The 27,741-nt window shown below is 42.3% G+C and overlaps 1 protein-coding gene across 3 annotated transcripts; it reads right to left on the bottom strand.

Moving 5' to 3' along the window:
* Positions 1–225: 225 nt before the first annotated feature.
* LOC110504187 (zinc finger protein 395) lies at positions 226–26,622 on the bottom strand. 3 transcript variants are annotated; one of them, XM_036962430.1, is made up of 10 exons: positions 26,241–26,622; positions 17,082–17,387; positions 15,890–16,119; positions 13,287–13,393; positions 12,856–13,067; positions 12,606–12,706; positions 12,112–12,442; positions 10,980–11,072; positions 2,882–3,000; positions 226–2,646 (listed from the first exon to the last, which is right to left on the bottom strand). In XM_036962430.1, exons 2-10 carry the CDS (start codon positions 17,274–17,276, stop codon positions 2,535–2,537), a joined length of 1,500 nt encoding a protein of 499 aa, XP_036818325.1. In that variant the 5' UTR covers positions 17,277–17,387; positions 26,241–26,622; the 3' UTR covers positions 226–2,534. The 3 variants fall into 3 exon arrangements, with proteins under 3 accessions (XP_036818325.1, XP_036818324.1, XP_036818323.1); XM_036962429.1 differs by having other exon boundaries at positions 12,856–13,064; positions 13,287–13,399; positions 26,241–26,621; XM_036962428.1 differs by having other exon boundaries at positions 13,287–13,399; positions 26,241–26,618.
* Between the last annotated feature and the right edge of the window lie 1,119 nt (positions 26,623–27,741).

Raw genomic sequence — 27,741 nt, 5'->3', positions numbered from 1 at the left:
CCCATTTATTACACAGAACATTTCCAGACCAATATTGTCTTGTATAATAATAATAATGATCATCATCATGTTCTCTTGAATAAAATCTCCTGTATAGATACAGGCTCATAAGCCAAAATGGAAAGCCTAGAGTAGTTTCCGTCACATATTTTGGAGCATATTTAAATATATCTATCTTAAAAGGCCCAGGACAAGATTTGTTTTAAACACTACAAAATAGAAGACTACTTTAGACAGGATAAATCTTTATCAAGTATATTTCAACATCAAAAAGACAAAAACATTTCAGATTCCATATAAAATGAGTGCATCATAATACAAATTATACTTTATTCAACAGTTGTTTTTTCTCTAAGTACATACATAGGACAATATATATAAATACAATTGTTTTGTTTTTTTGCTTCTGTGGATTCATTGGCTTACTGCAAGGAAACATGAGTTTCAATAAACAATCATGAATATATTTTGGGTCTTAACATATGAAACATCCGTTTATGCCGAACGTTCATTAAACGCTTTTTCAACAGAGATGTATGCATGTTCATTTACAATAGGTGGTAGAGTGACAAGGGTTTGGGTTAGGGCCACAATGCCCCCGAGCAGCATATCATTTTAAAATAAGCCTAACTTAGCCTGTTAAATGCATTCAGACTCAATGCCGGCACCATATTTAAGATATTATTATTGGTACATTCCACATCTAACCAGGAACCGCGATAATTAAATTAAATTAGTGTATCGCCACTAATGAGAGCGGTATGGGTTATTGGCCATCCAAGTATATGACAAATGTACGGAGATAGATTCCTGCCCAAATATATTATACAAATGTTTAATTTTATTACAATGATGTAAGACACAACCTGCCAATGACCTCCATGTTGTAAAAGGACCCAATCCTTCCATGTCCTATTCTGTCATAGTGTCTCTTTAACAATAAACTACAGTGCTTAAAATTATATCTGTTAGTGTAACTAAAGCCTGTTACTTGGCTATATTATAGACCATTTCTGGTGTAACCCCCCCCCAAAAGACTCTGCTCTTACAAAATGGCTGCTCTTACAGATGATCTGTTGACCCGAACAAAGAAGACTAAGGCAAAACAGGAAGGATAGCTACAGTAGCTGCTAACAACAAGGACGAGATACTGAGTCTTTAACTTTTAACAGTTGCTTGCATCATAGTCAGAGAAGTGAAAATCAGTGTGTATGACATCTGATTGGTCTAAAGTATGTGAATTGATTCCTATATCCCACAACATCGTAATTCTTGGCGGAACATTGTATTTAACACATCTTAGAAAAAACGACAAGTTGCAAAATATAGACACAACATTGCTGGATAATATAACGAAACACACAATACAAATGACATAGTCGATGTCGACAAAACGTTATTTTTGTTTCCTTAAAAAAGCCCATTACAATAAAAAAGCTACATACGAATTTGCAGGAATAAATGGCTTATAAACACATCATCAGACGGGTTGGGCATATGAATCCCAAATCTGCATTTTACATCTCCTCCAATTACAACTCTCAATGTTTAAGACACAACTTACATGTTACAACTTACTGATTGGTAGATCATGAGTAGATGGAATCCTATAGGTCAAGGGGGATTCTCCCAGCCAATCAGCGCACTTTATGGAATTGATAACAGATGGTATACATTATTAACAAAAAACTGAACAAGTTGATGTCCAGCATCTCTCCTCTCTGACACAGGTCCTGTATTTAGCATGCTTGTTACTAAGTATTTAATGAAGCTTCACCTCTGCTACTTAGGGCTAACTCCCTCCTTGTATCACTTTACTTTCTTCTCCTAATCGTTCATTCTCCACCACCTACACTGACAGAAAGCCAAAGCGTGAATGTATCGGTTAATCTTTGTATCATATGGATCTGTTCTTGCCCAGGCATTTGGAAGTTGGATTGATTTACAGATCAGATATTCTGCTCAGCACCTGCCTGGCTCATGTCCACCCTTGGCAACAAGCAGAAAGCCTTGTTCCCAAGCCAAGTTATGGACGGCATGATGTCATAGAGCAATAGGGATCCTCTATATAGCTGCTGGGTATAGACGAGCTGCTGGTTATAGGATACGGCCAAAGATTTGGAAGAGAAGAAGTCTGCTTCCTGTATAGCCCCTCACTGGGCAGGAAGACAGAGGAACTGAGATGCGGGACTATGCTGCAGGTATAGATCATAGGTTACCGGTCATAGGTCATTAAGCTGCGCCCGCCAAGTTCACCGTGAGCACCAACACACAAGAACCCGAAGTTCTCAAAGACATGAACAAAGTACATAAAAAAAACTTTTAGTAAAGTTGTAAAAAGTACAAAAAAACGAATAAAAAAATAAAAGAAATAAACACCAACGTACATGTTGCTCCACTGGTTGACCCCCAGATCTTTCCTCAGTCTTCACTTGAAGAGGTGACTGCTCCTCTCTTCTGGCAGTCTCTCACTTTCTTTCTCTCCTCCATATCTCTTTTTCTCTCTTCGTCCCTCTCTTCTTCAGGTTAGGAGTTCAGTCGAGGAAGCGCTGGCAGGCTTTCTTCCAGCGACAGGCGGTGCACCACTGATCCCGGTGCTCGATGCCGTAGACCTTACGACACTTCTTAGCCTCGCCACGGATCCTCCTGTAGAGAGAAAGGGGGGGAGGGAAAGAGAGAGGAGATGGAAGAGGGAGAGAGTCAGAGATTGAGTTAGTTGACAGTAAATGTATGAATGGAATTGGACAGAGAGACATGTGTAGAGAGGGATGCATAGAGGGATGCGAGAAGGCAAATGACCGTAGACTCAAATTGACTGAGGCAGATATGTTATCAATAGCAATACAGTAGTAATAGTATATAGTATAGTATAATAGCTCACCTTGAGGTCCAGTGGCTGCGTGGGGGAGAGGTGCTGGCAGGGTGTGGCCTAATTGGGGCATTCTGCTGCTGCAGCCACTGTTCTCCCACACTGACTGACCGCACAAGGAATGGTGTGCCCTGGTGGACAGAGGGGGAAACACACAGATGAAAAGCAGAGAAAAACGACAGAACATACACATATTATTACTGCCTGCGTTAGAGGTAATGAAGAGGGATTTGAGCAGAATCACAAATACCATCCAATCAAAAGGCTTCTTTTCCAAGTCTCCTCTCCTTCATCTGCACTGATTTGAAAGGATCTGCAGATTAAGGAAGGAAACAAGGACAGGGTGCCACTATACAGTTGAAGTCAGAAGTTTACATCATTTGAAACTTGTTTTTCAACCATTCCACAAATTTCTTGTTAACAAACTATAGTTTTGGCAAGTCGGATAGGACAGCTACTTTGTGCATGACACAAGTAATTTTTCCAACAATTGTTTACAGACATACACACTTATAATTCACTGCATCACAACTCCAGTGGGTCAGAAGTTTACATACACTAAGATAACTGTTGGGCTTGGATAATTCTAGAAAATGATGTCATGGATGTAGAAGCTTCTGATAGGCTAATTGACATCATTTGAGTCAATTGGAGGTGTACGTATTTCAAGGCCTACCTCCAATCTCAGTGCCTCTTTGCTTGACATCATGGAAAAATCAAACAAATCAGCCTAGACCTCAGAAAGAAAATTGTAGACCTCCACCAGTCTGGTTAATCCTTGGGAGCAATTTCCAAACGCCTGAAGGTACCACGTTCATCTGTACAAACAATAGTACGCTGGTATAAACACCATGGGACCACGCAGCCATCATACCGCTCAGGAGGGAGACTCGTTCTGTTTCCTAGAGATTAACGTACTTTGGTGAGAAAATTTCAAATCAAACCCAGAACAACAGCAAAGGACCTTGTGAAGATGCTGGAGAAAACAGGTACATAAGTATCTATATCCACAGTAAAATGAGTTCTATATCGACATAACCTGAAAGGCCGCTCAGCAAGGAAGAAGCCACTGCTCCAAAACCACCATAAAAAAGCTAGACTACGGTTTGCAACTGCACATGGGGATAAACATCGTACTTTTGGGAAAATGTCCTCTGATCTGATGAAACAAAAATAGAACTGTTTGGCCATAATGGCCATCGTTATGTTTGCAGGAAAAATGGGGAGGCTTGCAAGTCGAAGAACACCATCCCAACCGTGAAGCACGGGGGTGGCAGCATCATGTTGTGGGGGTGCTTTGCTGCAGGAGGGACTGGTGCACTTCATAAAATAGATGGCATCATGAGGACGGAAAATTATGTGGATATATGGAAGCAACATCTCAAGACATCAGTTAAAGCTTGGTCGCAAATGGGTCTTCCAAGTGGACAATGACCCCAAGCATTCTTCCAAAGGTGTGGCAAAATGTCTTAAGGACAACAAAGTCAAGGTATTGGAGTGGCCATCACAAAGCCCTGACCTCAATCCCATAGAAAATCTGTGGGTAGAACTGATAAAGCGTGTGCGAGCTAAGAGGCCTACAAACTTGACTCAGTTACACCAGCTCTGTCAGGAGGAATGGGCCAAAATTCACCCAACTTATTGTGGGAAGCTTGTGGAAGGCTACCCAAAATGTTTGCCCCGAGTTAAATAATTTAAAGGCAATGCTACGAAATACTAATTGAGTGTATGTAAACTTTTGACCCACTGGGAATGTGATGAAAGAAATAAAAGCTGAAGTAAATAATTCTCTCTACTATTATTCTGACATTTCACATTCTTAAAATAAAGTGGTGATCCTAACTGACCTAACATGGGATTTTTACTAGGATTACATGTCAGGAATTGTGAAAAACATTTGGCGAAGGTGTATGTAAACTTCCGACTTCAACTGAAATTTCCTGCAATTCTATGCATTTGGCCATGGCTAATGCTGTGTTGTTTTACTCAAACATAATAACAACATTTTCATTGCTATATTCATTGTTTTGGGAATTTTCAAATCTCCCAGATGATCTAGCTTTTATTTTGGTGATTGTTAGTTCTCAACAATTATATTATCTGTCCTACATACTTTATATCTGGTTTAAGTCATTTACGTTTACATTGAAAGCATTTTTCCATACCGAAAATGTATAAAACAATAAAATAAAATAAAATAAATTTAAAAAATATATATATATATACAGCACCAGTGGTGTAAAGTACTTAAGTACTCGTTACATTTTGACAGGAAATTGGTCCAGTTCACATCCCTGGTCATCCATACTGCCTCTAATCTGATGGACTCACTAAACACAAATGCTTCATTTGTAAATTATGTCTTAGTGTTGGAGTGTGCCCCTGGCTATCCGCCACTTAATACAAAAAATACAATTATGCCGTCTGCACCACCCGGGCTCCCGAGTGGCACAGCGGTCTAAGGCACTGCATCTGAGTGCACGAGGCATCACTACAGTCTAGAGGTCGACCGATTAATCGGAATGGCCAATTAATTAGGGCCGATTTCAAGTTTTCATAACAATCGGAAATCGGTATTTTGGGGCGCAGATTTTCCGATCAAAAAAAAATGTAATATTTTTTTTATACCTTTATTTAACTAGACAACTCAGTTAAGAACACATTCTTATTTTTCGATGACGCCTAGGAACGGTGGGTTAACTGCCTTGTTCAGGGGCAGAATGACAGATTTTCACCTCGTCAGCTCGGGGGATCCAATCTTGCAACCTTACAGTTAACTAGTCCAACGCAATAACGACCTGCCTCTCTCTCGTTGCACTCCACAAGGAGACTGCCTGTTACGCGAATGCAGTAAACCAAGATAAGTTGCTAGCTAGCATTAAACTTATCTTATAAAAAACAATCAATCAAAATCACTAGTTAACTACACATGGTTGATGATATTACTAGATATTATCTAGCGTGTCCTGCTATGCTCTGACTGAGCATACAAGCATACAAGTATCTGACTGAGCGGTGATAGGCAGAAGCAGACGCGTAAACATTCATTCAAACAGCACTTTCGTGCGTTTTGCCACAGCTCTTCGTTGTGCGTCAAGCATTGCGCTGTTTATGACTTCAAGCCTATCAACTCCCGAGATGAGGCTGGTGTAACCGAAGTGAAATGGCTAGCTAGTTAGCGCGCACTAACTAGAGGGACGGAAGCTATACTGTTACACTGGCAATACTAAAGTGCCTATAAGAACATCCAATAGTCAAAGGTTAATGAAATACAAATGCTATAGAGAGAAATAGTCCTATAATTCCTATAATAACTACAACCTAAAACTTCTTACCTGGAAATATTGAAGACTCATGTTAAAAGGAACCACCAGCTTTCATATGTTCTCATGTTCTGAGCAAGGAACTGAAACGTTTGCTTTCTTACATAGCACATATTGCACTTTTACTTTCTTCTCCAACACTTTGTTTTTTGCATTATTTAAACCAAATTGAAAATGTTTCATTATTTACTTGAGGCTAAATTGATTTTATTGATGTATTATATTAAGTTAAAATAAGTGTTCATTCAGTATTGTTGTAATTGTCATTATTACAAATAAAGTTTTAAAAAAATCAGATTAATCGGTATCGGCTTTTTTGGTCCTCCAATAATCGGTATCGGTATTGAAAAATCATAATCAGTCGACCTCTACTACAGTGCCTGGTTCGAATCAAGGCTGTATCACATCCCACTGTGATTGGGATTCCCATAGGGCGGCGCACAATTGGCCAGGGTCGTCCGGGTTTGGCCAGGGTAGGCTGTAATTGTAAATAAGTATTTCTTCTTAACTGACTTGCCTAGTTAAATAAAGGTTAAATAAAAAATACAAGGAATTTGAAACGCTTTTTTACTTTTGATACTTAAGTACATATTATCAATTCTATTTGCTTTTGATACTTAAGTACATATTAGCAATTCTATTTGCTTTTGATACTTAAGTACATATTAGCAATTCTATTTGCTTTTGATACTTAAGTATATTTAAAACCAAATACTTTTAGACTTTTACTCAAGTAGTATTTTTCTGGGTGACTTTCACTTTTACTTGAGTCATTTTCAATTAAGATATCTTTACTATTACTCAAGTATGACAATTGAGTACTTTTTCAAAAACTGTACAGTACCAGTCAAAATTTTGGACACACCTAGGGTTTTTCTTTATTTGAACTATTTTCAACATTGTAGAAAAATAGTGAAGACATCAAAACTATGAAATAACACATATGGATTCATTTAGTAACCAAAAAAGTGTTAAACAATTCCAAATATATTTTAGATTATTCTAAGTAGCCACCCTTTGCCTTGATGACAGCTTTGCACACTTTTGGCATTCTCTCAACCAGCTTTACCTGGAAAGCTTTTCCAACAGTGTTGAAGGAGTTTCTAAATATGCTGAGCACTTGTTGGCTGCTATTCCTTCACTCTGCGGTCCTACTTATCCCAAACCATCTCAATTGGGTTGAGGTCAGGTGATTGTGGATGTCAGGTCATCTGATGCAGCACTCCATCACTCTCTTTCTTGGTCAAATGACCCTTACACCGCCTGGTCGTGTGTTTCGGGTCATTGTCCTGTTGAAAAACAAATGATAGTCCCACTAAAAGCAAACCAGATGGGATGGCGTATTGCTGTAGAATGCTGTGGTAGCCATGCTGGTCAATTGTGCCTTGAATTCTAAATAAATCACTGACAGTGTCACCAGCAAAGCATCCCCACCCATCACACCTCCTCCTCCATGCTTGACGGTGGGAGCCACACATGTGGAGATCATCCGTTCACCTACTCTGCGTCTCACGGCGGTTGGAACCAAAAAATCTCAAATTCAATGACGGCCTAAAAGGGAACAGTGGGGGGTAGAACCTTGTCAGCTCAGGGATTCGATCCAGCAACCTTTTGGTTATTGGCCTAACGCTCTAACCACTAGGCTACCTGCTGCCCCGATTATCAAGGCAAAGGGTGGCTATTTTGAAGAATCTCAAATATAAAATATATTTTGATTTGTTTAACACTTTTTTGGTTACTACATGATTCCATATGTGTTATTTCATAGTCTTGATGTCTTCACTATTATTCTATAACACAGAAAAAAGTAAAAAATAAAATAAAGAAAAACCCTGGAATCTTTTACACTATTTGGACTATGCGGCCCTCCCAGGGATTTCAAATCACATCAAAATATATTAGCATGCGCCGAATACAACAGGTACCTTACAGTAAAATGCTTACTTACAAGCCCCTTACAAACAATGCAGTATAAAAAATACAATATGACAATAAGAAATAAAAGTAACAAGTAGTTAAAGAGCAGCAGTAAAATAACAATAGCAAGACTATATACAGGGGGTACCGGTACAGAGTCAATGTGTGGGGACACCGATTAGTCGAGGAAATGTCGGTAATATGTACATGTAGGTAGAGTTATTAAAGTGACTATGCATAGATAATAACAGAGTAGCAGTGGAGTAAAAGAGGGGGGGCAAAGCAAATAGTCTGGGTAGCCATTTGATTAGATGTTCAGGAGTCTTATGGCTTGGGGGTAGAAGCTGTTTAGACGCCTCTTGGACCTAGACTTGGCGCTCCGGTACCGCTTGCCATGCGGTAGCAGACAGAACAGTCTATGACGAGGGCCTTCCTCTGAGACCACCTGGCATAGAGGTCCTGGATGGCAGGAAGCGTGGCCCCGGTGATGTACTGGGCCGTACGCACTACTCTCTGTAGTGCCTTGCGGTCAGAGGCCGAGCAGTTGCCATACCAGGCAGTGATGCAACCGATCAGGATGCTCTCAATGGTGCAGCTGTAGAACCTTTTGAGGATCTGAGGACCCATGCCAAATATTTTCAGTCTACTGAGGGGGAATAGGTTTTGTCGTGCCCTCTTCAAAACTGTCTTGGTGTGCTTGGACCACTTAATGATGGTGATGAAGTCGTGCCTGGCCGTGCAGTCATGAGTGAACGGGGAGTACAGGAGGGGACTGAGCACGCACCCCTGAGGGGCCCCTGTGTTGAGGATCAGCATGGCGGATATGTTGTTACCTACCCTTACCGCCTGGGGGCGGCCAGTCAGGAAGTCCAGGATCCAGTTGCAGAGGGAGGTGTTTAGTCCCAGGGTCCTTAGCTTAGTGATGAGCTTTGAGGGCACTATGGTGTTGAACGCTGAGTTGTAATCAATGAATAGCATTCTCACATAGGTGTGTTCCTTTTGTCCAGGTGGGAAAGGGCAGTGTAGATGCAATAGAGATTGCATCATCTGTGGATCTGTTAGGGTGGTATGCAAATGGGAGTGGGTCTAGGGTTTCTGGGATAATGGTGTTGATGTGAGCCATGACCAGCCTTTGAAAACACTTAATTTGTAGTAAATTGTAGTAAAATCTCTGTATACACTACTGCACATAACTGCTGCAGATGTGAACTGAAGGAGGAAGATACATCTGGTGCAATACATTTTTTGTGGATGGTCCCTGACAAATATACTAATCAAATAAATGAGGACATATTGCATTTGATGTGGACATCTAACAATACTGCAAGGTACAAGTCCAGCAAAACAACACAGATGAATTAGCAAGGAAACTCTTTATCCACTATTTTAGCATTCATGACAAACGATCTGTCCAAATGGTCAAAATCCAATGCATATTTAGTGCACATCAAATTGAACAATCCATGTTTACTGCTGAAAAGGGTACGTGCAATGACTGTTCTGTGTGTGCACTGCAGCTGATCTACTGCAGTGACTTGATCGTGCCATTGACCACGTGTTGTTTACAACACATAAAAATGACCCCCAGTTCCTACTAACGATCGATAGGTGGCAGTGATGTAGCACCACAGAACGGGAGTCTATGGGCCAGTGGAGACAAAGGCGATGTTCGGTAATGGAAAATATTATCAAATCAACAAGGGGATTGCCTGGTAAATATCTACGACACGCTATTGGCAGTATAGAGCAGCTCTGGAGGCAGGGCAATAAATCTATCCTATAAAACAAGCGTTCTTTGTCCCTGATGGACTGACTTCTACTCCACAAACACATACTGGCAAAGGCTCTGTAGGGGGAAATGTTTATGCAAATGCACGCTTTTCAAGAAAATGCGTGATGAATTCAGAAAGCTGGGAGATATGGAAAGCTCTGTGTTTAAAGGGGGAAAATGAAGTGAAAATAGCATATACCTGGACATACAGCATGAAACATGAACAGCAATTGTGGTGTTCTTAACTGAGTGTTTATACGCAAATTATCTATGGGAATTTCCCTTCAGATTATTCTATTGGATTCTACAGTCAGGGTTGCGTTCAAGAGCCTCAGGAGTCAGGGTTTCTTTCTAGGTGCATTTGTATTAATTATCAGCTGAGACGCGGGATGGGCGGAGTTTGCGCATTTGAGAACATTCCTTTGGTCCCAAAGTGCAGCTCTACCCACCTGGTACACCAGGGTTGTTACATGAATTCGGGGGCCTTTTGAGATGTGTAACTTGGTGGATTTTTTGTTGTTGATTTCACCCAATTTTAACATGCTGTCATAAAGAAAACATGTTCAACTCAATAAAAAAAACACGTTTTCCCATCTAAAGAGGTTAAATAATAAAATGACTAAAGTACGTGCCTATTAAATCCCAAATAAAGTAACAGGGTTGACGATTTCAGCTTAAATCAGCCATAAAACTCCTTGTGACAGGTGAAATGGAAGCTTGATGTGTGCAACAGGGAAGGGCAATTGAATGCAAAATAACAAAATAACTAGGGCTTTAGAATGATGGTGACATGTTTGAGAAATGTTGGGGTTAAGGATTGGGATTAAAATCTTCCTGGAAGTCACAGAAGGTACACGGAGGGACATGTGAAAAAAGTATTTATTCATATTTAAAAAAAATCTGCTTTATTGAATTCTCCATGTGGTCTATATTAAAGGGCACTTCATTAAATATAACAGGCTTTTAAAATTCAATATTTGTGCACAATTTCTACTTAAAATATCAAAGGGAGGCAAAAGGCACTCATTTCGTGTAACGACCCACCAGGCAAGGTCAAATGAATGCATACTTTCAGTTTTAAATCCTAATGCAAGCCTACCTGACTTGGTTGGGGGGTGGAGGTGGGTTTGGTCCAACGGCAGGTGGAGGAAACAGAGACGGGTGATGCCACCACCTGGACTGAAGCAGGAGCCTGCAGAAGTAAACAATGTGGTCAATGGTCGCAATCAGGTTGCGACCAAAACAAAAGGCTGTATAACCACTTGCAAAACAATACAGAGGTTTCAATAGCTGCTCATCGCGTGCTTGTAATGTATTCAACTCAAGAAACATTTGTTTTCCACTTTTTATGTCCAGAACAGAGAAAATGTGAACATGTATTAGGTACAGTACACCATCATGTTCATGGAAATGGTTCTCTCCTACAAACGGTGGGCATCGAGGCATTCAGTTACTTTGAGCGCGGTATGATCGCCGGTGCCAATGTGCGCCGGTTCCAGTATATCCGAAACGGCCAGGCCTCCTGGGCTTTTCACACACGACAGTGTCAAAGGTTTACCGAGAATGGTCTGCCAAACAAAAAACATCTGTCAAGAATCGTGCAAGCTAACAGGCGGTCCACAAAAAGGCAAATAATGGCGCAATACAAGAGTGGTGTGCAGAACGGCACCTCAGAACGCACAACTTGTCAGTCCTTGTCACGGATGGACTATTGCAGCAGACGACCACACCAGGTTCCACTCCTATCAGCTAAATACAAGAAGAAGCGGCTCCAGGGGGGACGCGATAACCAACACTGGACAATTGAGTGGAAAAACGTTGCCTGGTCTGACGAATCACGGTTCCTGTTTCGTCATGCTGATGGCAGAGCCAGGATTGGTGTAAGCAGGTGTCAATGGTACAGGCTGGTGGCGGTGGTGTAATGGTGTGGGGAATGTTTTCCTGGCACATGTTAGGTCCCTTGATACCAATTGAGCAACGTTTGAACGCCACACCTTGTAGAATCCATGCCCTAAAGAATTCAGGCTGTTCTGGAGGCAAAGGGGGATCCGATCCGGTACTAGATGGGGGGTGCACCTAATAAACTGGCTACTGAGTGTATCTCTATTATGTGTGGGAATACTTTGGGAACAAATTAAAATCACTTGGATCTGATTTGCTGGTGTTTTTATAGTATTTTATGTCCAACAAATCACCCACCACCAGTTGGGGAACCCTGTCCTAGTGCCTACCTGGTAGGAGTGCTCAGAGTGGACCTGTCCGAAGCACCCTGGGATGGAGGGGGCAGACTGGCTGAGCTGGCTGGGCTGGGGATTCACTTCTGTTGGGGAGTCTCCTCCAGCTCCTGCTCCTACCCCTGGTTCTCCTGGTCCTACCCCAGAGGTAGAGGGGCTGGAGGGGGAGGCACAGGCCAACCAGGGGGTGCTGGTGCTAGTGGTAGGGATAGGGGTGTGGGTGGAGACCCCAGGAGGTGGGGTGAGGGGCTGCAGCTCCCGCTGGTGGATCTCTGTGTAGTAGAAGTCCTCCTCGCTGCGGGAGCAACGCTCATGCTCAACACTCTGGCTGTGGAAGGGAAAACACATATGGTACATAGATTAATGCAACTGTTGATTTTTTGTATTCTTCTGCCACTACCACTGCTAGTAGAAGCACTCCCACATTCTAACAATACAAGTATTTTATAAAGCTTTGTGGATACATCATTGGAAATGTTATTGTCACTTACCCCAGGTGCAGGGTACGGATGTGACGTTTCATCCCCACGACAGACGTCAGAATCTTCCCACAGTTGGGCCACAGACACCTGTAGGCCACCTTCACTGAGTTCTGGAGAGAGGGAACACAAGTTCACAGTTAAGCAAGGTTGATGGAACTGACTCAACTCTAAATGAAGAACAAATAGCTAATAGCTGATGTGTTTGCCAGTCAATTCTGGTAAATTTTAGCAAGGTTATTTCCGTGACTACCCTACTCACCCTGCGTTTCCGTGGCGCAGGCTCATCAAACAGCACCTGCTCCAGCTCCATGTCCAATCCCTCATCAGTGGGTGTGGCCAGGCTGTGACCTTCTGTCTCTGTGATTGGCGGAGATGGGGCCGGGCTTCTGTAGCCACGGTCACAGCTCCAGTAGCCACTGCTGCCGCTGTCTGAGAGTTCCCCCGCCCCGCACTCCATGCCAGTAGAACCTGCTGTGTACACACACACACACACACACACACACACACACACACACACACACACACACACACACACACACACACACACACACACACACACACACACACACACACACACACACACACACACACACACACACACATATTAGATTAAACCTGCAATGATTAATGACAAAAAAAATATATATATAATTAAGAGCTTATCAATCAATTAATATATCAATGAATTACCTATGACTGTGTCTCTGTGAGGTGGGCTCTGAACAACAGGGCTGCAGGACAGGCTGGTCAGAACGAGGGCTGCCATCATCTCATCCATATCCACTGACTCTGGACTCCTGGAGCTGGAGCAGGGAGAAAGGGGAGAGGGATAAGGTACATTCACACACACGCACACACACACACACACAAAACACACACACACACACACACACACACACACACACACACACACACACACACACACACACACACACACACACACACACACACACACACACACACACACACACACACACACACACACACACACACACACACACACAGACAGACAGACGTATACCCTGCTCCCATAAACATACACATGCCCAACCTCATACAGAACCTCCCACACTACATTATACTACCCTTACCTCCCCACACTACATTACACTACCCATACCTCCCCACACTACATTACACTACCCTTACCTCCCCAAACTACATTACACTATCCTTACCTCCACACACTACATTACACTACCCTTACCTCCCCACACTACATTACACTATCCTTACCTCCACACACTACATTACACTACCCTTACCCCCCCACACTAGATTACACTACCCTTACCTCCCCACACTACATTACACTACCCATACCTCCCCACACTACATTACACTACCCATACCTCCCCACACTACATTACACTACCCATACCTCCCCACACTACATTACACTACCCTTACCTCCCCACACTACATTACACTACCCATACCTCCCCACACTACATTACACTACCCTTACCTCCCACACTACATTACACTACCCTTACCTCCCCACACTACATTACACTACCCTTACCTCCCACACTACATTACACTACCCTTACCTCCCCACACTACATTACACTACCCTTACCTCCCCACACTACATTACACTACCCTTACCTCCCACACTACATTACACTACCCTTACCTCCCCACACTACATTACACTACCCTTACCTCCCCACACTACATTACACTAACCTTACGTCCCACACTACATTACACTACCCTTACCTCCCCACACTACATTACACTACCCTTACCTCCCCACACTACATTACACTACCCTTACCTCTCCACACTACATTACACTACCCGTACCTCCCCACACTACATTACACTAACCTTACCTCTCCACACTACATTACACTACCCTTACCTCCCCACACTACATTACACTACCCTTACCTCCCCACACTACATTACACTACCCTTACCTCCCCACACTACATTACACTACCCTTACCTCCCCACACTACATTACACTACCCTTACCTCCACACACTACATTACACTACCCTTACCTCCCACACTACATTACACTACCCTTACCTCCCCACACTACATTACACTACCCTTACCTCCCCACACTACATTACACTAACCTTACATCCCACACTACATTACACTACCCTTACCTCCCCACATTACACTACCCTTACCTCCCCACACTACATTACACTACCCTAACCTCCCACACTACATTACACTAACCTTACATCCCACACTACATTACACTACCCTTACCTCCCCACACTACATTACACTAACCTTACCTCCCCACACTACATTACACTACCCTTACCTCCCCACACTACATTACACTAACCTTACATCCCACACTACATTACACTACCCTTACCTCCCCACATTACACTACCCTTACCTCCCCACACTACATTACACTACCCTAACCTCCCACACTACATTACACTAACCTTACATCCCACACTACATTACACTACCCTTACCTCCCCACACTACATTACACTAACCTTACCTCTCCACACTACATTACACTACCCTTACCTCTCCACACTACATTACACTACCCTTACCTCCCCACACTACATTACACTACCCTTACCTCCCCACACTACATTACACTACCCTTACCTCCCCACACTACATTACACTAACCTTACCTCTCCACACTACATTACACTACCCTTACCTCCCCACACTACATTACACTACCCTTACCTCCCCACACTACATTACACTACCCTTACCTCCCCACACTACATTACACTACCCTTACCTCCCCACACTACATTACACTACCCTTACCTCCCCACATTACACTACCCTTACCTCCCCACACTACATTACACTACCCTTACCTCCCCACACTACATTACACTACCCTTACCTCCCCACACTACATTACACTACCCTTACCTCCCCACATTACACTACCCTTACCTCCCCACACTACATTACACTACCCTTACCTCCCCACACTACATTACACTACCCTTACCTCCCCACACTACATTACACTATCCTTACCTCCTCACACTACATTACACTATCCTTACCTCCCCACACTACATTACACTACCCTTACCTCCCCACACTACATTACACTACCCTTACCTCCCCACACTACATTACACTACCCTTACCTCGCCACACTACATTACACTACCCATACCTCCCCACACTACATTACACTACCCTTACCTCCCCACACTACATTACACTACCCATACCTCCCCACACTACATTACACTACCCTTACCTCCCCACACTACATTACACTACCCATACCTCCCCACACTACATTACACTACCCTTACCTCCTGGGCACATTGGGAACATCGATGCAGGAGGACACTTGGTATGGTTTCCTTGTGCTCTGTGTTGCAGCAGGAGGATGAGGAGGGACGGTGGGGGAGGTCCAGACGTCCTGTAGTTTCCTCAGGACATGCTGTCCCAGAGCAGGCAGCAGGATGGCCACCTCATTATCCACATGGTTGTGTTGCTCCACCACCCCTGTGCACTCACGCCCTCCACACAACACATACACCTGTGGAGGGAGGGAGGGTTTAGAGACAGTGACATGTTAAATCGGGGAGGGAGGGAGTGGGAGGGAGCGAGAGAGAGAGAGAGAGAGAGAGAGAGAGAGAGAGAGAGGGGCAAAGCGAGAGACAGACAGAGAGAGAGGGATAGAGAAGTACAATGACAAGTCAAAAACAACAAGTCAGAGTTAGTGTCAAGCTAGGGGGAGAGTGGTGCGAAAGACATAGAGAGACAGAGATAAAGAAAAAGAGAGACCGATATAAAAAAAACGATGCCTTGAGGTAATCGTGCCACTGTGGCCATCAAACAGCCCAGTGGACAAAGGCAGAGTGACAGTGACAGAATGACAGTGGACTGCTGCCCAGCCTGTTCACCTGAGAGAGGAGTGAAATACTGTAGATGAGAAGAGATGGGATAAAGGCCAAGAGATACTGATTTATAAAAACACTGAAAACGAGGGAAAGATAATGGGAACAGACAGTGACAGACAGACACATTGGCTGTTTTTCTCTCAAGCAGAAAACAGAAGGCTGAGACCACATTGGGATAGATACAGATCACCCTGTTGCAGGAGAACTTTCCTGCAATGCAGGAAATTGAAAACGTGTAGTGTATTTGAGGTTTAGGCTTCTGAATTTTGTACTTTCCACTTTGAAATTTCAGACATGATTTTCCCTTACGAAAAATGTATCAACCCTTTCAAAAATGTCCATTAACTAAAGTAATTTCCTGTTGCTGCAGGATTCTTAAATTGGCTCAAATGAAGATCCTACATCTGTAGTAGTTATGAAAAGTTACATAAGAACAGTGCATTCCACTTTTTCTCCCTCCCTCTCTTCTCTCACCTACACTCTGTCGATCTAGCCCCTTCTCTCCTCTACCCTCATTCCTTTCCCACTCTCCCTTCTCACCCTCTCTCCCTCCATCCCCCTTCTCTCCCCACCGCTCCCTGTCTCCCCTCTCCCTCACCTTCTGTCCAGGGTGTAGTTTGAAGTTGAACCTGCTGAGATGCTGGGGCCCTGGTGGTCCCATAGTTGGGCTCCCCACACCCCCCTCAGGGTCCCCGTGGGCCCCTGTCTCCAGTGTGCTCTCCATGGATGGGCAGGAGGTACACAGCAATGCCCCTAGGGGGGAACGCTTCCCCAGACGAGTCTTGGGTAACATGGTTGGGAGTAACACTGTGTCTGTAGACTCAGAAGATCTATTGAGGTTTGGTTCTCTGGAACAATGGCAAAGACTGGTCGTAGAATAGGACGGAGTGAGAGAGAGGTACAGCTGAAAGAGAAGAAACAAGATTGGAGAAAACGTCTTCCGCGATACTTCTGCGATGCGAATTGAATCCAGCCCTTAGAAATTTACCATCTGCTTTCAATACATTATATAACAGAGAAAATCTTTGTGCTCCATTTCCTATTGTATTTCACGCTTCAAAGCCCTATAAAGTTGCCTTCATTGACATTGTCATATCTGTTCAGATGCATGTGTTGATGCCATGAACCTTGATGGATTGATTAAATGTGCGGGGAAGGCATTTTTGGTTACATTTTTGAACACCCGTCTCAGACCACAATCTACCCCTCTCCCCACCTCCTCTCCTTAAAAGCTCTTGGTTGAAATTGCTCCTGATCTTGGATAAGATTACCATATCCGCCAACCCTATCCTTGACCATTAGAGGGATAAAAACAAATTTGACCCCAAATCAGTGGGTAGAGGCGACCCCTTTTTTACACCGCCCTCTGACTATATACTGTATGTGTAGTGGCTTGGGATTAGATGGCTCAAGCTAATAAAGCTACAACTAGTGTTGCACGGTATACTGAAACTTCTGTACTTTTTCGATACTAGAACACGAAAAACGGTTCGGTACTAGAATATTTGTTACTTTCGGTATTTCTGTCAAATGTGTCTCATGGATCAAGCCTGTCTATATCAGTGCAGCCGACCCCTTATCATAGCTCACCCTGCCTGCTCCACTTACTCACTGCTAGCCTGCACTGGGAGTCTGAGCTGCATCATGTTAGCTCCACTCACTCACTGCTAGCCTGCACTGGGAGTCTAGTCTGGGCTGCATTGTGTTAGCACCACACTCATGCTGCACAGAAGTTAACAGTCTTGGAGAAGGGCGCAATTTGGGGCGTTCCTGCATGTGGTCATTCTCGCATCTGCAGGAACACCTCTTGATACTTGTATTGTTACATTTTTAAGCTGGGACAGGTGGGGGCGCTCCAGTACAGTAGGTATCATGAGGGACATAGTCTTTTCACGCTACTTTGATACAAAGTGATTTTAGTAGCAGGTTAGGAGAGCATTTTCGCTAACCGTAACCCCTTTCCTAACCTTAACTACAGTTTCCTAACCTGCTACGTTAATTATCCTAACCTGATGCGTAAGTTCTCCTAACCTGCTACAAAAAAGTAACTTCAGTATCGAAGTGGCGTGAAAAGAGTGTTTCCCAGTAGCGACCTTCGCCCCTGCCCGTCGGGAACTGTTGATGGCAAGAGCAGGTGTTCGGAAGGCTGAAGCAAAGGACACTGTGTGCTAGCTAGCTAGTCCTACGTAAGACTCTGCTACACAGCAGGTGGGAGGTGACGAGCAAGCTAGCTAGTTCGCTAGCTAGTTCGCTAGCACACGGTGTAACTCCCGCTTCCCGCCTGCTGTGTACCGGAATAGCTAAAGGGAAGCAGGGGCAACACCGGTAGACAGTGGGTGTGTTCGAGCGGTAAGCCTAACGAAGCCGACTGTAGACAAAAGTTGGCGAATGATGTCAGGGAGGTGCATCTGCGATAGCCGAGTTGAAAACTGTAGTGCTTTTCAAACAGCAAGGCTCAGATCAACTCAACATGGCAGTGTCAACATAGATGCTATTGCTTATAAAAGTTTTTCTTTATAAATGTAGAAATAGACTTCTCTATACACCCCATATTCCACACTCACAGAATGAAAACATAGCGTGTGTGTGTACAATTAATTGGTTAGATATCAAATATCACTTTCATTTGTAGCCTATCACGTGTAGCTTTAGAATCGTGGCAAAGTTGTTTGCTGTTTCACAGTCATGTCTTTGGCCACGTTCGTGTGGGTCAAACAAAAACACCCTAATGATTGGTTGACAAATAGTCCCTCCCACAATGCAGGTGATGGTTGCATGGTGTAGTTGGTGAGAAGCAACCACAGTGACTTGAAGGCGACTTCATAAAAACTGTATGATATCACATGATTTTTGTAAAGTTAATGCAGTCGACATGTAGTTGCAAGTCAGAAAAATGTTATGTTATGCAACACATTTGAAAGGTGGTGACCAACATTGGTCAACATCTTGACAAAAATGATCTGCTTGAATGCGCCCGGTGTTCTTCGCACCAACTGCACCTGCCTGTTGTTCTTCGCACCTGCCTGTTGGGCACTGCAGTTCTGTTAACAACAATGAGGGCAGGTGTTCGGCAAATGGGAGCGAAGGACACAGTGTGCTAGCTAGCTAGTCCTAGGAGGACTCCGGTACACAACATGTGGGCAGGGGAGACACTGTGTGTTAGCTAACTAGCAAGCTAGCTAGCACATGGTGTCACCCCCGCCTGCTGTGCACTAGAGTAGCTGGCGGAAGGCGGAGTCGACAATGTCCTTCGCCCCTGCTTGTCGGACACAGTATTCCCACTGTTCTGTGAACGAAGGTGAGGGAAGGTGTTCAGCAGGCAGGAGCGAAGGACACTGTTGAATGTGAAGGACACATTCCAAAGAGTCACACAATTGAAGTTGTTGTGCTCGAGGGGGGGAGGGGGGGGCGATCATGCAGGAACCAATGGGATGCTCGGGGAGGCATTTATGAAGGAACAAATGGGATGCTTAAGGGAAGGCCCACACACAGAAACGCCCTGAATTGCAGACTAATAGAATAATGCGACACAGCATGTAGAAATTTTCACTTTACAGTGACCAGGTTTACATTCACATCCATATCCCGTTATTATTCGGGATACTCAAGTACTCTGTTTTATAATCATCATGTTCTGTTTACAATAACCCCAAAAAGCTTGTATCCCAGTTATGAGAAACCCAGATAAGATGCCTGGGATATGCTGTTCTAAGACGGGATACTGTGGCATGTAAACGTCTCATCCCCTTTACTGTTGTTTTTGCGGTCTGCGCAGGCTCCATTTCTCAAATCACGTGTGTTGTGTGATGATGTTTTCATCCAATTGTCAAACAAATCACCATAATAATTCCATAATAATTTAGCATACTATCATTAATTTACTATAAATTAAATTACGTTTCTGCTTATAATTTCCGACATTTGCTAGGCCATTTGTTTGTCAACTATAGTTTGATAAATGCAGCTTCTCTTCTGTCATCATTTGTTGCCCCAGAAGACTAAATAAAGAATAATATCTTACATTGATAGAATGAATGCATTAGTAATCTAGTTAACACTGGTAAAGTTGTCTGTTTCGTTTAGGGACCAGGGAGAAAACACAAAAACTCCCCAAAACAGTGAAAAACGGAAATTAGGAAATGAAAAGCTGAGAAAAGGACAAAACACATTTCTGATAAGGCTTCCTTTCATCTTGGGTGCATATTTTATGTGGTTCAAATACTGTCTGCTGATATAGTGTCAGAGATAACACATTACATGCACATTCCCATTTTCTCCAGCGATGCTGAAAGAAAGAAATCATTTTTCTCCGCTCCTGTTCCCGAGACAAAATGAACATCGGTTGTATAATTTCACTGCAAAAATGCACAATTCTGCAGGAGTTAATATGATATTACACTACATGTGAGCGGTTATAGGCCTAGAGTCAGTGTCCAGATTTCAGTTACTCTTCCATTTAACCAATATGAACTTAAATCAGGAATATTCTATTCATTCATGGATACAGGGATACTCATGAGCAGGATATCAAAGGTGCATGTAAACAGCATATCCCGACTAAAATGTTAAGCGGGATATGAGCTGCTATCTGGAATACTGTGTGCATGTAAACGTGGTCAGTAGATGAAGATACTGGTAGCTTACAGCTTTGTAGGCTTCCCTTGCTAGCTGACAGCTAAAGCTAATATCAATCCACTACCCAAGTACTTTGGTTGCAGTGGTGTAAAGTGTTTTAGTAAAAATACTTTAAAGTACTACTTAAGTAATTTTGAGGGGTATCTGTACTTTACTTTTTATATTTTTGCCAACTTTTACTTCACTACATTCCTAAAGATAATAATGTACTTTTTACTCCATACACTTTCCCTGACACCCAAAAGTTTTTGTTGCATTTTGACAGGAAAATTATCCAATTCACACACTTATCACGAGAACATCCCTGGTCATCCCTACTGCCTCTGATCTGGCGGACTCACTAAACACAAATGCTTCGTTTGTAAATGATGTCTGAGCGTTGGAGTGTGCCCCCTGGCTATCTGCCAATAAAAAAACAACAACATTGTTTAATCTAAGGAATTTGAAATGGTTTGTACTTTTACTTTCACATTTGATACTTAAGTACATTTTAGCAATTCCATTTACTTTTGATACATAAGTATATTTAAAACCAAATACTTTTAGACTTTTACTCAAGTAGTATTTTACTGGGTGACTTTCACTTTTACTTGAGTCATTTTCTATTAAGGTATCTTCACTTTGACTCAAGTATGAAAATGTAGTACTTTTTCCACCACTGTTTGGTTGTGAATCACATAACTATACAAAAATTATACATTTCTTAAAAATAGTATTTGATAGGCTGAAATATTATTTTAGGACTTTTCTCAGCACTTAAAAAATGTGCAAACCACAATGCTAAATATGCTTATTTCAAAGACGATTGCCACCAAAAGCATTAGTCATTCAATTATTTGGTCTCTCTCTCACATCTCTCCCAAAGAATATCAGCAAATTAAGTCATTACTGGTTAAAGAGACAGTGCACATTTTGATAAAAGAGGCTACTTCAATGCAAAAGAGGCCCAAAGATTGTCGTGGTATCGTTTTGGTATCGAGTATTGTGATACTAAACATTGTATCGATATCGAAGTCAAAATTCCGGTATCGTGACAACACTAATTGGAACACAAAAATGTCCCATGATGACCTATTTTGGAGCCCTTCCATTTTGGACACTGTTGTTCATCATTAGATTTGTCTTGATACTTATTTAAAGAGAGGAAGGGCTGGTTGCTGGTCAGACCATCTACACACAGAGCTAAAGTTAGCTGCAATTCAACATCCCAATGGAATGTTTAGGCCTACCTTAGGTTTTAACATACAATTACGTAACAGTAGCCTGTAAATATTCTCTTCAAACCAGACAGAATATGAATTACATAGTTATTACAAAAGAGTGCACCACTAATGACTCTTTCCACTTGTTGAATTTCATGTTATTCAAGTTACCCTGCAAAGCAGTCAAAATACATGATTATGTCAAAATACTTTGTATTTACCCTGCTTAGGAAAAAAGGCTAAAAGTCAAGACACTGCTCCAATGATAGTCTCCAAACAGTCTCCAATAAGTCCCCAATAAGTTTCCAATCAGTGTCCAATCAGTCTCCAAACAGTCTCCAAACAGTCTCCAATAAGCTGGGGTGGGATTCTTCAATAATACTCTCCCAATAATTACTGAACGTTCCCCTGCAAAGCGGAGGACTCATTCTACCACCAATCACGCTTCCTGTCTCATGTAGTCAATAAAATCACTATTTGGATGTCATCATGAAACTGATGCAAGTCTCAATACCAGAGAGCAAGACAGACACAGTGAGTCATCCTTTCTACAGAGTACAGAAGAAGAATTTACAGGTGGGAAAGATTTGGGGTGGGGGGTGTGGAGTGGAGTGCAGGGTGGGGGAGAGAGGAGGGTGTGTGTGTGTGTGTGTGTGTGTGTGTGTGTGTGTGTGTGTGTGTGTGTGTGTGTAAGCAACACCAACGCCACCAGGGAAGCCAAAGACTGAGTAGTACAGATACTAATCACAAATCAAATGTATTGGTCACATGCACCTAATACAACAGGTGTAGACTTTACAGTGAAAGGCTTACTTATGAGCCCATTCCCAACAATGCAGAGGTAAAAAGTAAGACAAATATTTTCTAAATAAAAAAGGAAATAGAAACACAATAAAAACATTAACAAGGCTATACAGTTGAAGTCGGAAGTTTGCATACACTTAGGTTGGACTCATTAAAAACGTGTTTTTCAACCACTCCAAATGATGTGGATATATTGAAGCAACATCTCAAGACATCCGTCAGGAAGTTCAAGCTTGGTCGCAAATGGGTCTTCCAAATGGACAATGACCCCAAGCATACTTCCAAAGTTGTGGCAAAATGGCTTAAGGACAACAAAGTCAAGGTATTGGAGTGGCCATCACAAAGCCCTGACCTCAATCCTGTAGAATATTTGTGGGAAGAACTGAAAAAGCGTGTGCGAGCAAGGAGGCCTACAATCCTGACTCAGTTACACCAGCTCTGTCAGGAGGAATGGGTCAAAATTCACCCAACTTATTGTGGGAAGCTTGTGGAAGGGTATCCAAAACATTTGACCCAAGTTACAATTTAAACAATTTAAAAGCAATGCTACCAAATACTAATTGAGTGTATGTAAACTTCTGACCCACTGGGAATGTGATGAAAGAAATAAAAGTGTATAAAACTGTACATAGAAGGAGTACCAGTACTGAGTCAATGTGCAGGGGTACGAGGTAGCTGAGGTAATTGAGGTAATACAGTATGTACATGTGGGTAGGGGTCTGTTGCTGAGAATTTTCCTGCACTGCAGGAAATGCAAACTTGTAGTGTATTTGAGTTTTTAAAAGGCTTCTAAAGTTTGTAATTTCCACTTTGAAATTTCAGACTCGATTTGACCGAATGAAAAGTTGATCAACCTCTACAAAAATGTGCATTAATTATAATCCGCATAATAATTCACATTTTCCTGCTGTAGCAAGATGGCTCAAATTAAGATCCAAATCTGTATGAAAGAAAACATTTGAGAGACTAGGAGAATGAGAGTGAGAAGGAGACGTCTCTCAAGGTCTGGTTGGCAACTGCCATAAAAAAAACTCAAATTACAGTCAGGTTTTTTCTCTCCATCCCCCTCCTTGATTCCAGTAATGGTTGACTCATTGTTGTAATAGTGAACTGATCTGATCGTAACAGCATTTCCTTTGATTGCACAACATTGGCCTTCTGTGTTACAGTAGCTCTCTACTGTACATGCCACAATCCCCAGTTACAGACGGCATACTTTATTTATTTGACCTGTATTTAACTAGGCAAGTCAGTTAAGAACAAATTCTTATTTACAATGACAGCCTACTGTCAGGGGCAGAACAACAGATTTTTACCTTGTCAGCTTGGGGATTTGATCCAGCAAGCTTTTGATTACTGACCCAACGCTCTAACCACTAGGCTACCTGCCGCCCCGGCCCATACTGTCAGGAATACTAGGTAAAAAACACATCCTAAAAGATGTTTGTAATTCTGACCAGAATGTGATTATTATTATTTAACTATGCAAGTCAGTTAAGAACAAACTCTTATTTACAACGATGTCCTACACCAGCCAAACCCGGACCAATTGTGTGCCACCCTACGGGACTCCCAATCACGGCCAGTTGCAATGCAGCCTGGAATCAAACCAGGGTGTCTGTAGTGACACCTCTAGCACTGAGATGCAGTGCCTTAGACTGCTGCGCCACAAGGATACCTAGGAGGGCAAGGGGGGCGCAAATCCCCTTGAATGACAGATGAGGCCCCTTTTATTTTTATTTATTTAACCTTTATTTAACTACCTATGCATGTGCATGCAAATGTAATCCTCTACTTTCTTAATATTTGTTTCTAAATATTATTTTCAGGAAAGCAATATTGTTTTATTTCAAATCAGTTTGCTCTGAAGAGTATGTCCTTGTAGGCGACTGTATTGTCCATGACAGACAGGTGGGGGTGTTCGTTTAATTTGGAACACACATTTTTATTCATATTTACCACTGTAACAGTTCACCACTGCATTTTAAAGAAATAGAATCGGCAAATTAGCATTATTTGGAGCCCCCCAAAGTTTGGCTTTTGTCCCCGCAGGAGGCCTTTTGCCTTTTGGTAGCCCATCATTGTAAATAAGAATGTGTTCTTAACTGACTTGCCTAGTTAAATAAAGGTTAAATAAAATAAAATAAAAAATAGCTTTATTATCACTGTCATCATCATCATTCTCATCAGTGTATATCTCCACAACTTTACTATTACTTCATGTAATAACATGATAATAACAACGCAGCATAATAACGTTGACCAGGGGGTGAATGGGAAGCTTTAATTCAAGGTGTCAATCAATGTCATCATCATTGCATTTAGAAGCGTTGTGCTTACAAAAACATCACTCTGAAGGAGTGTCCACCCCCTATCGGTAAAGAGTGGTATAACCACGCATGCCCGCACTAACTGCCCATTGTGTATTTTCCCTTACCAAAACAACTTCTAGGTGAGCTTACTAACCATGGCGTTACATCAAAAAAAATACCATGAAAATACCACCATGTTATCCCTAATGCAGCAATATCCTCACTACAACACTTTTAATGTAAATATTTTATTCACTATAATGCATAATAATTGTTTTATTAGTATACATGTTTTTTGCATGTTTTACAGGTTCCACAATAATAGAATCATCTTGGAAGTTAAAAGGAATAAATTCATTAACAAGGTTATTGTAACAAAGGAGCACTGCGCACAAGAGAGTTTAGGATGCAAAACATGACTTTTACAGTAGCCCAGCCTACATTCTGATACTCTGTTATGTTTTAAAAGAAAATGTCCGTACAGCACTACTCAGCATTGCTTCATTGAAGAATGATTGATGGCCCACAAATAAAAACAGTGAGTCTGTTTTGACTGCGTCCTCCTAATATTCTTTGCCACTCGACAGTTGATCAACATGGTCATCTAAAAATGAGCCCCAATACATTTTGCAGCGATCAGATCAACACGTTTTTTTTGTTGTTGTATACCCTTACAATCGAGTCCTTATGCAATACAGAAGAAATCTACTAGAACGTTGACAAGCATCGTTGAAAAATGCATCATAAACAGCACTTTTCTTTGAGAAAAACAACCCAAAGTTTCAATGGGTACAGTGCACTTACCTCCGCCAATTTTTTAACACACCCCCTTCCTTCAAGCTCGCTTTAACCGGCTGTAACTTGAAATGCTATTTTCTGTGCCTGGAAAAAGGGTTGTATGCTGGTTATATCCAAACCCGATATGGAGTCAGTGGCAGGATTGGAATGGAGCTTTTCTTCTGCTAAAACAGTCTCAAGTAAATACCATACAATGCCCTTGGACGCCAATAACCGTGTACTTTACTCGTAGCCTCAATCGGATAGATAAATCAACGGCGGTGACACCATTTTAGTGTGGAAATATAGCTGCAGGTGTCAAGTTTTGATATTAAGACACGACATTCAATTCCGGGTTTTCTTAAACTCTATATTCAGCGGGGTTTTCAGGTCTTCTAGTAAACAAGCTAACCATGTGGTAAAGATGTCCGCGTTCATTGGTCAAACCCTGTTTTTCAAGACACACGTCCCACAAATCTCACTTGTTTACAGTGGCCTGTAGTTGGGCGTGCTTGAGTGGAGGGGAGCTCACAATGGACGTACAGTAACTAAACCAGGTTACATTGTTGTATCTCTGCCCTGCTGCAGAAAGCAAATAACTACGTTTAACGTTGCTTCAGTGCTAGCTGGTCATAGGCTACTGGGGATGTTTGAAATGAATGAATGGAGAAAGACAGGCCTACTGATTATAAATATATGTTATCTACTATTAGTTTTATTCGGCCTACAGTGTTGTTATTGTCATATCATACCCCTCCACAACATGAACAATGTTGCTACTTGTATGTAGCGACGTCATCATAATCTCAGTATTGATCAGCGTTCGACAAGACATTGCAGCGTTTGACAAAACGAGTCGGGTGAGATTTGCTGTGACTGACACAGTAGGCTAAATGCAGCCCACACTGCCTCCGTTTACACTAATGATAAGGTGTTGTGAGTTTTCCTTTTCTTGAGGTGAAAACAACAAATACCTACTGTATGTGCAGTTTGGTATGCGGATTGCTTGTGTGGGCGGGGAGTCCCCAATATGGATTACATAACATAGGCTACAGCAGCAATATAGACGCAGGGATGATGTTTGTACAGCAAAATAGATGCAGGGATGATGATTGTACAGCAATATAGATGCAGGGATGATGTTTCTATGTCTTTCATTTTTTTTCCACCTAAAGATTTAACGTCCCCATGCCACCTCTGCATGGCAAGCGCATGCTCTACGTTCGGGTGAACATGTGGTCGGTCGGGCGAATATATATACGCGCACGGCCGAACGCGTTCACTCACACACACACAGACTGAACAGCTGCATTGAGAGAGCATAGGCTAACGCACGGTGGGTGTGTGGGTGAGTCATTGGCGCTCTGGAGACTGGTGTTGCGAAACACTGGTCCAATGACCCAGATACAGCAGGAGTATTATACATAGGCCCCCTTCTCAGTTTTCATCCACCTGGCTACTAAATTACCCATCTCAATCATGCCAAAATAAGTGCTCCATTCCCTAAAAAAATGAATACAAGCATGGT

The sequence above is a fragment of the Oncorhynchus mykiss genome, chromosome 25 (genome assembly GCF_013265735.2).
Source record: "Oncorhynchus mykiss isolate Arlee chromosome 25, USDA_OmykA_1.1, whole genome shotgun sequence".
In the NCBI taxonomy this organism is placed as follows: domain Eukaryota; kingdom Metazoa; phylum Chordata; class Actinopteri; order Salmoniformes; family Salmonidae; genus Oncorhynchus; species Oncorhynchus mykiss.
This window is presented reverse-complemented; position numbering and strand designations above follow the sequence as displayed.

Excerpts from the sequence above, each read along its gene's own strand:
- LOC110504187 (XM_036962428.1), bottom strand. The coding sequence starts at position 17,276 with ATGTTACCCAAGACTCGTCTGGGGAAGCGTTCCCCCCTAGGGGCATTG. Across the intron at positions 16,120-17,081 it reads AACTACACCCTGGACAGAAG|GTGTATGTGTTGTGTGGAGG; the intron begins GTGAGGGAGAGG and ends CTCCCTCCACAG. Across the intron at positions 11,073-12,111 it reads ACTCTGAGCACTCCTACCAG|GCTCCTGCTTCAGTCCAGGT; the intron begins GTAGGCACTAGG and ends TTACTTCTGCAG.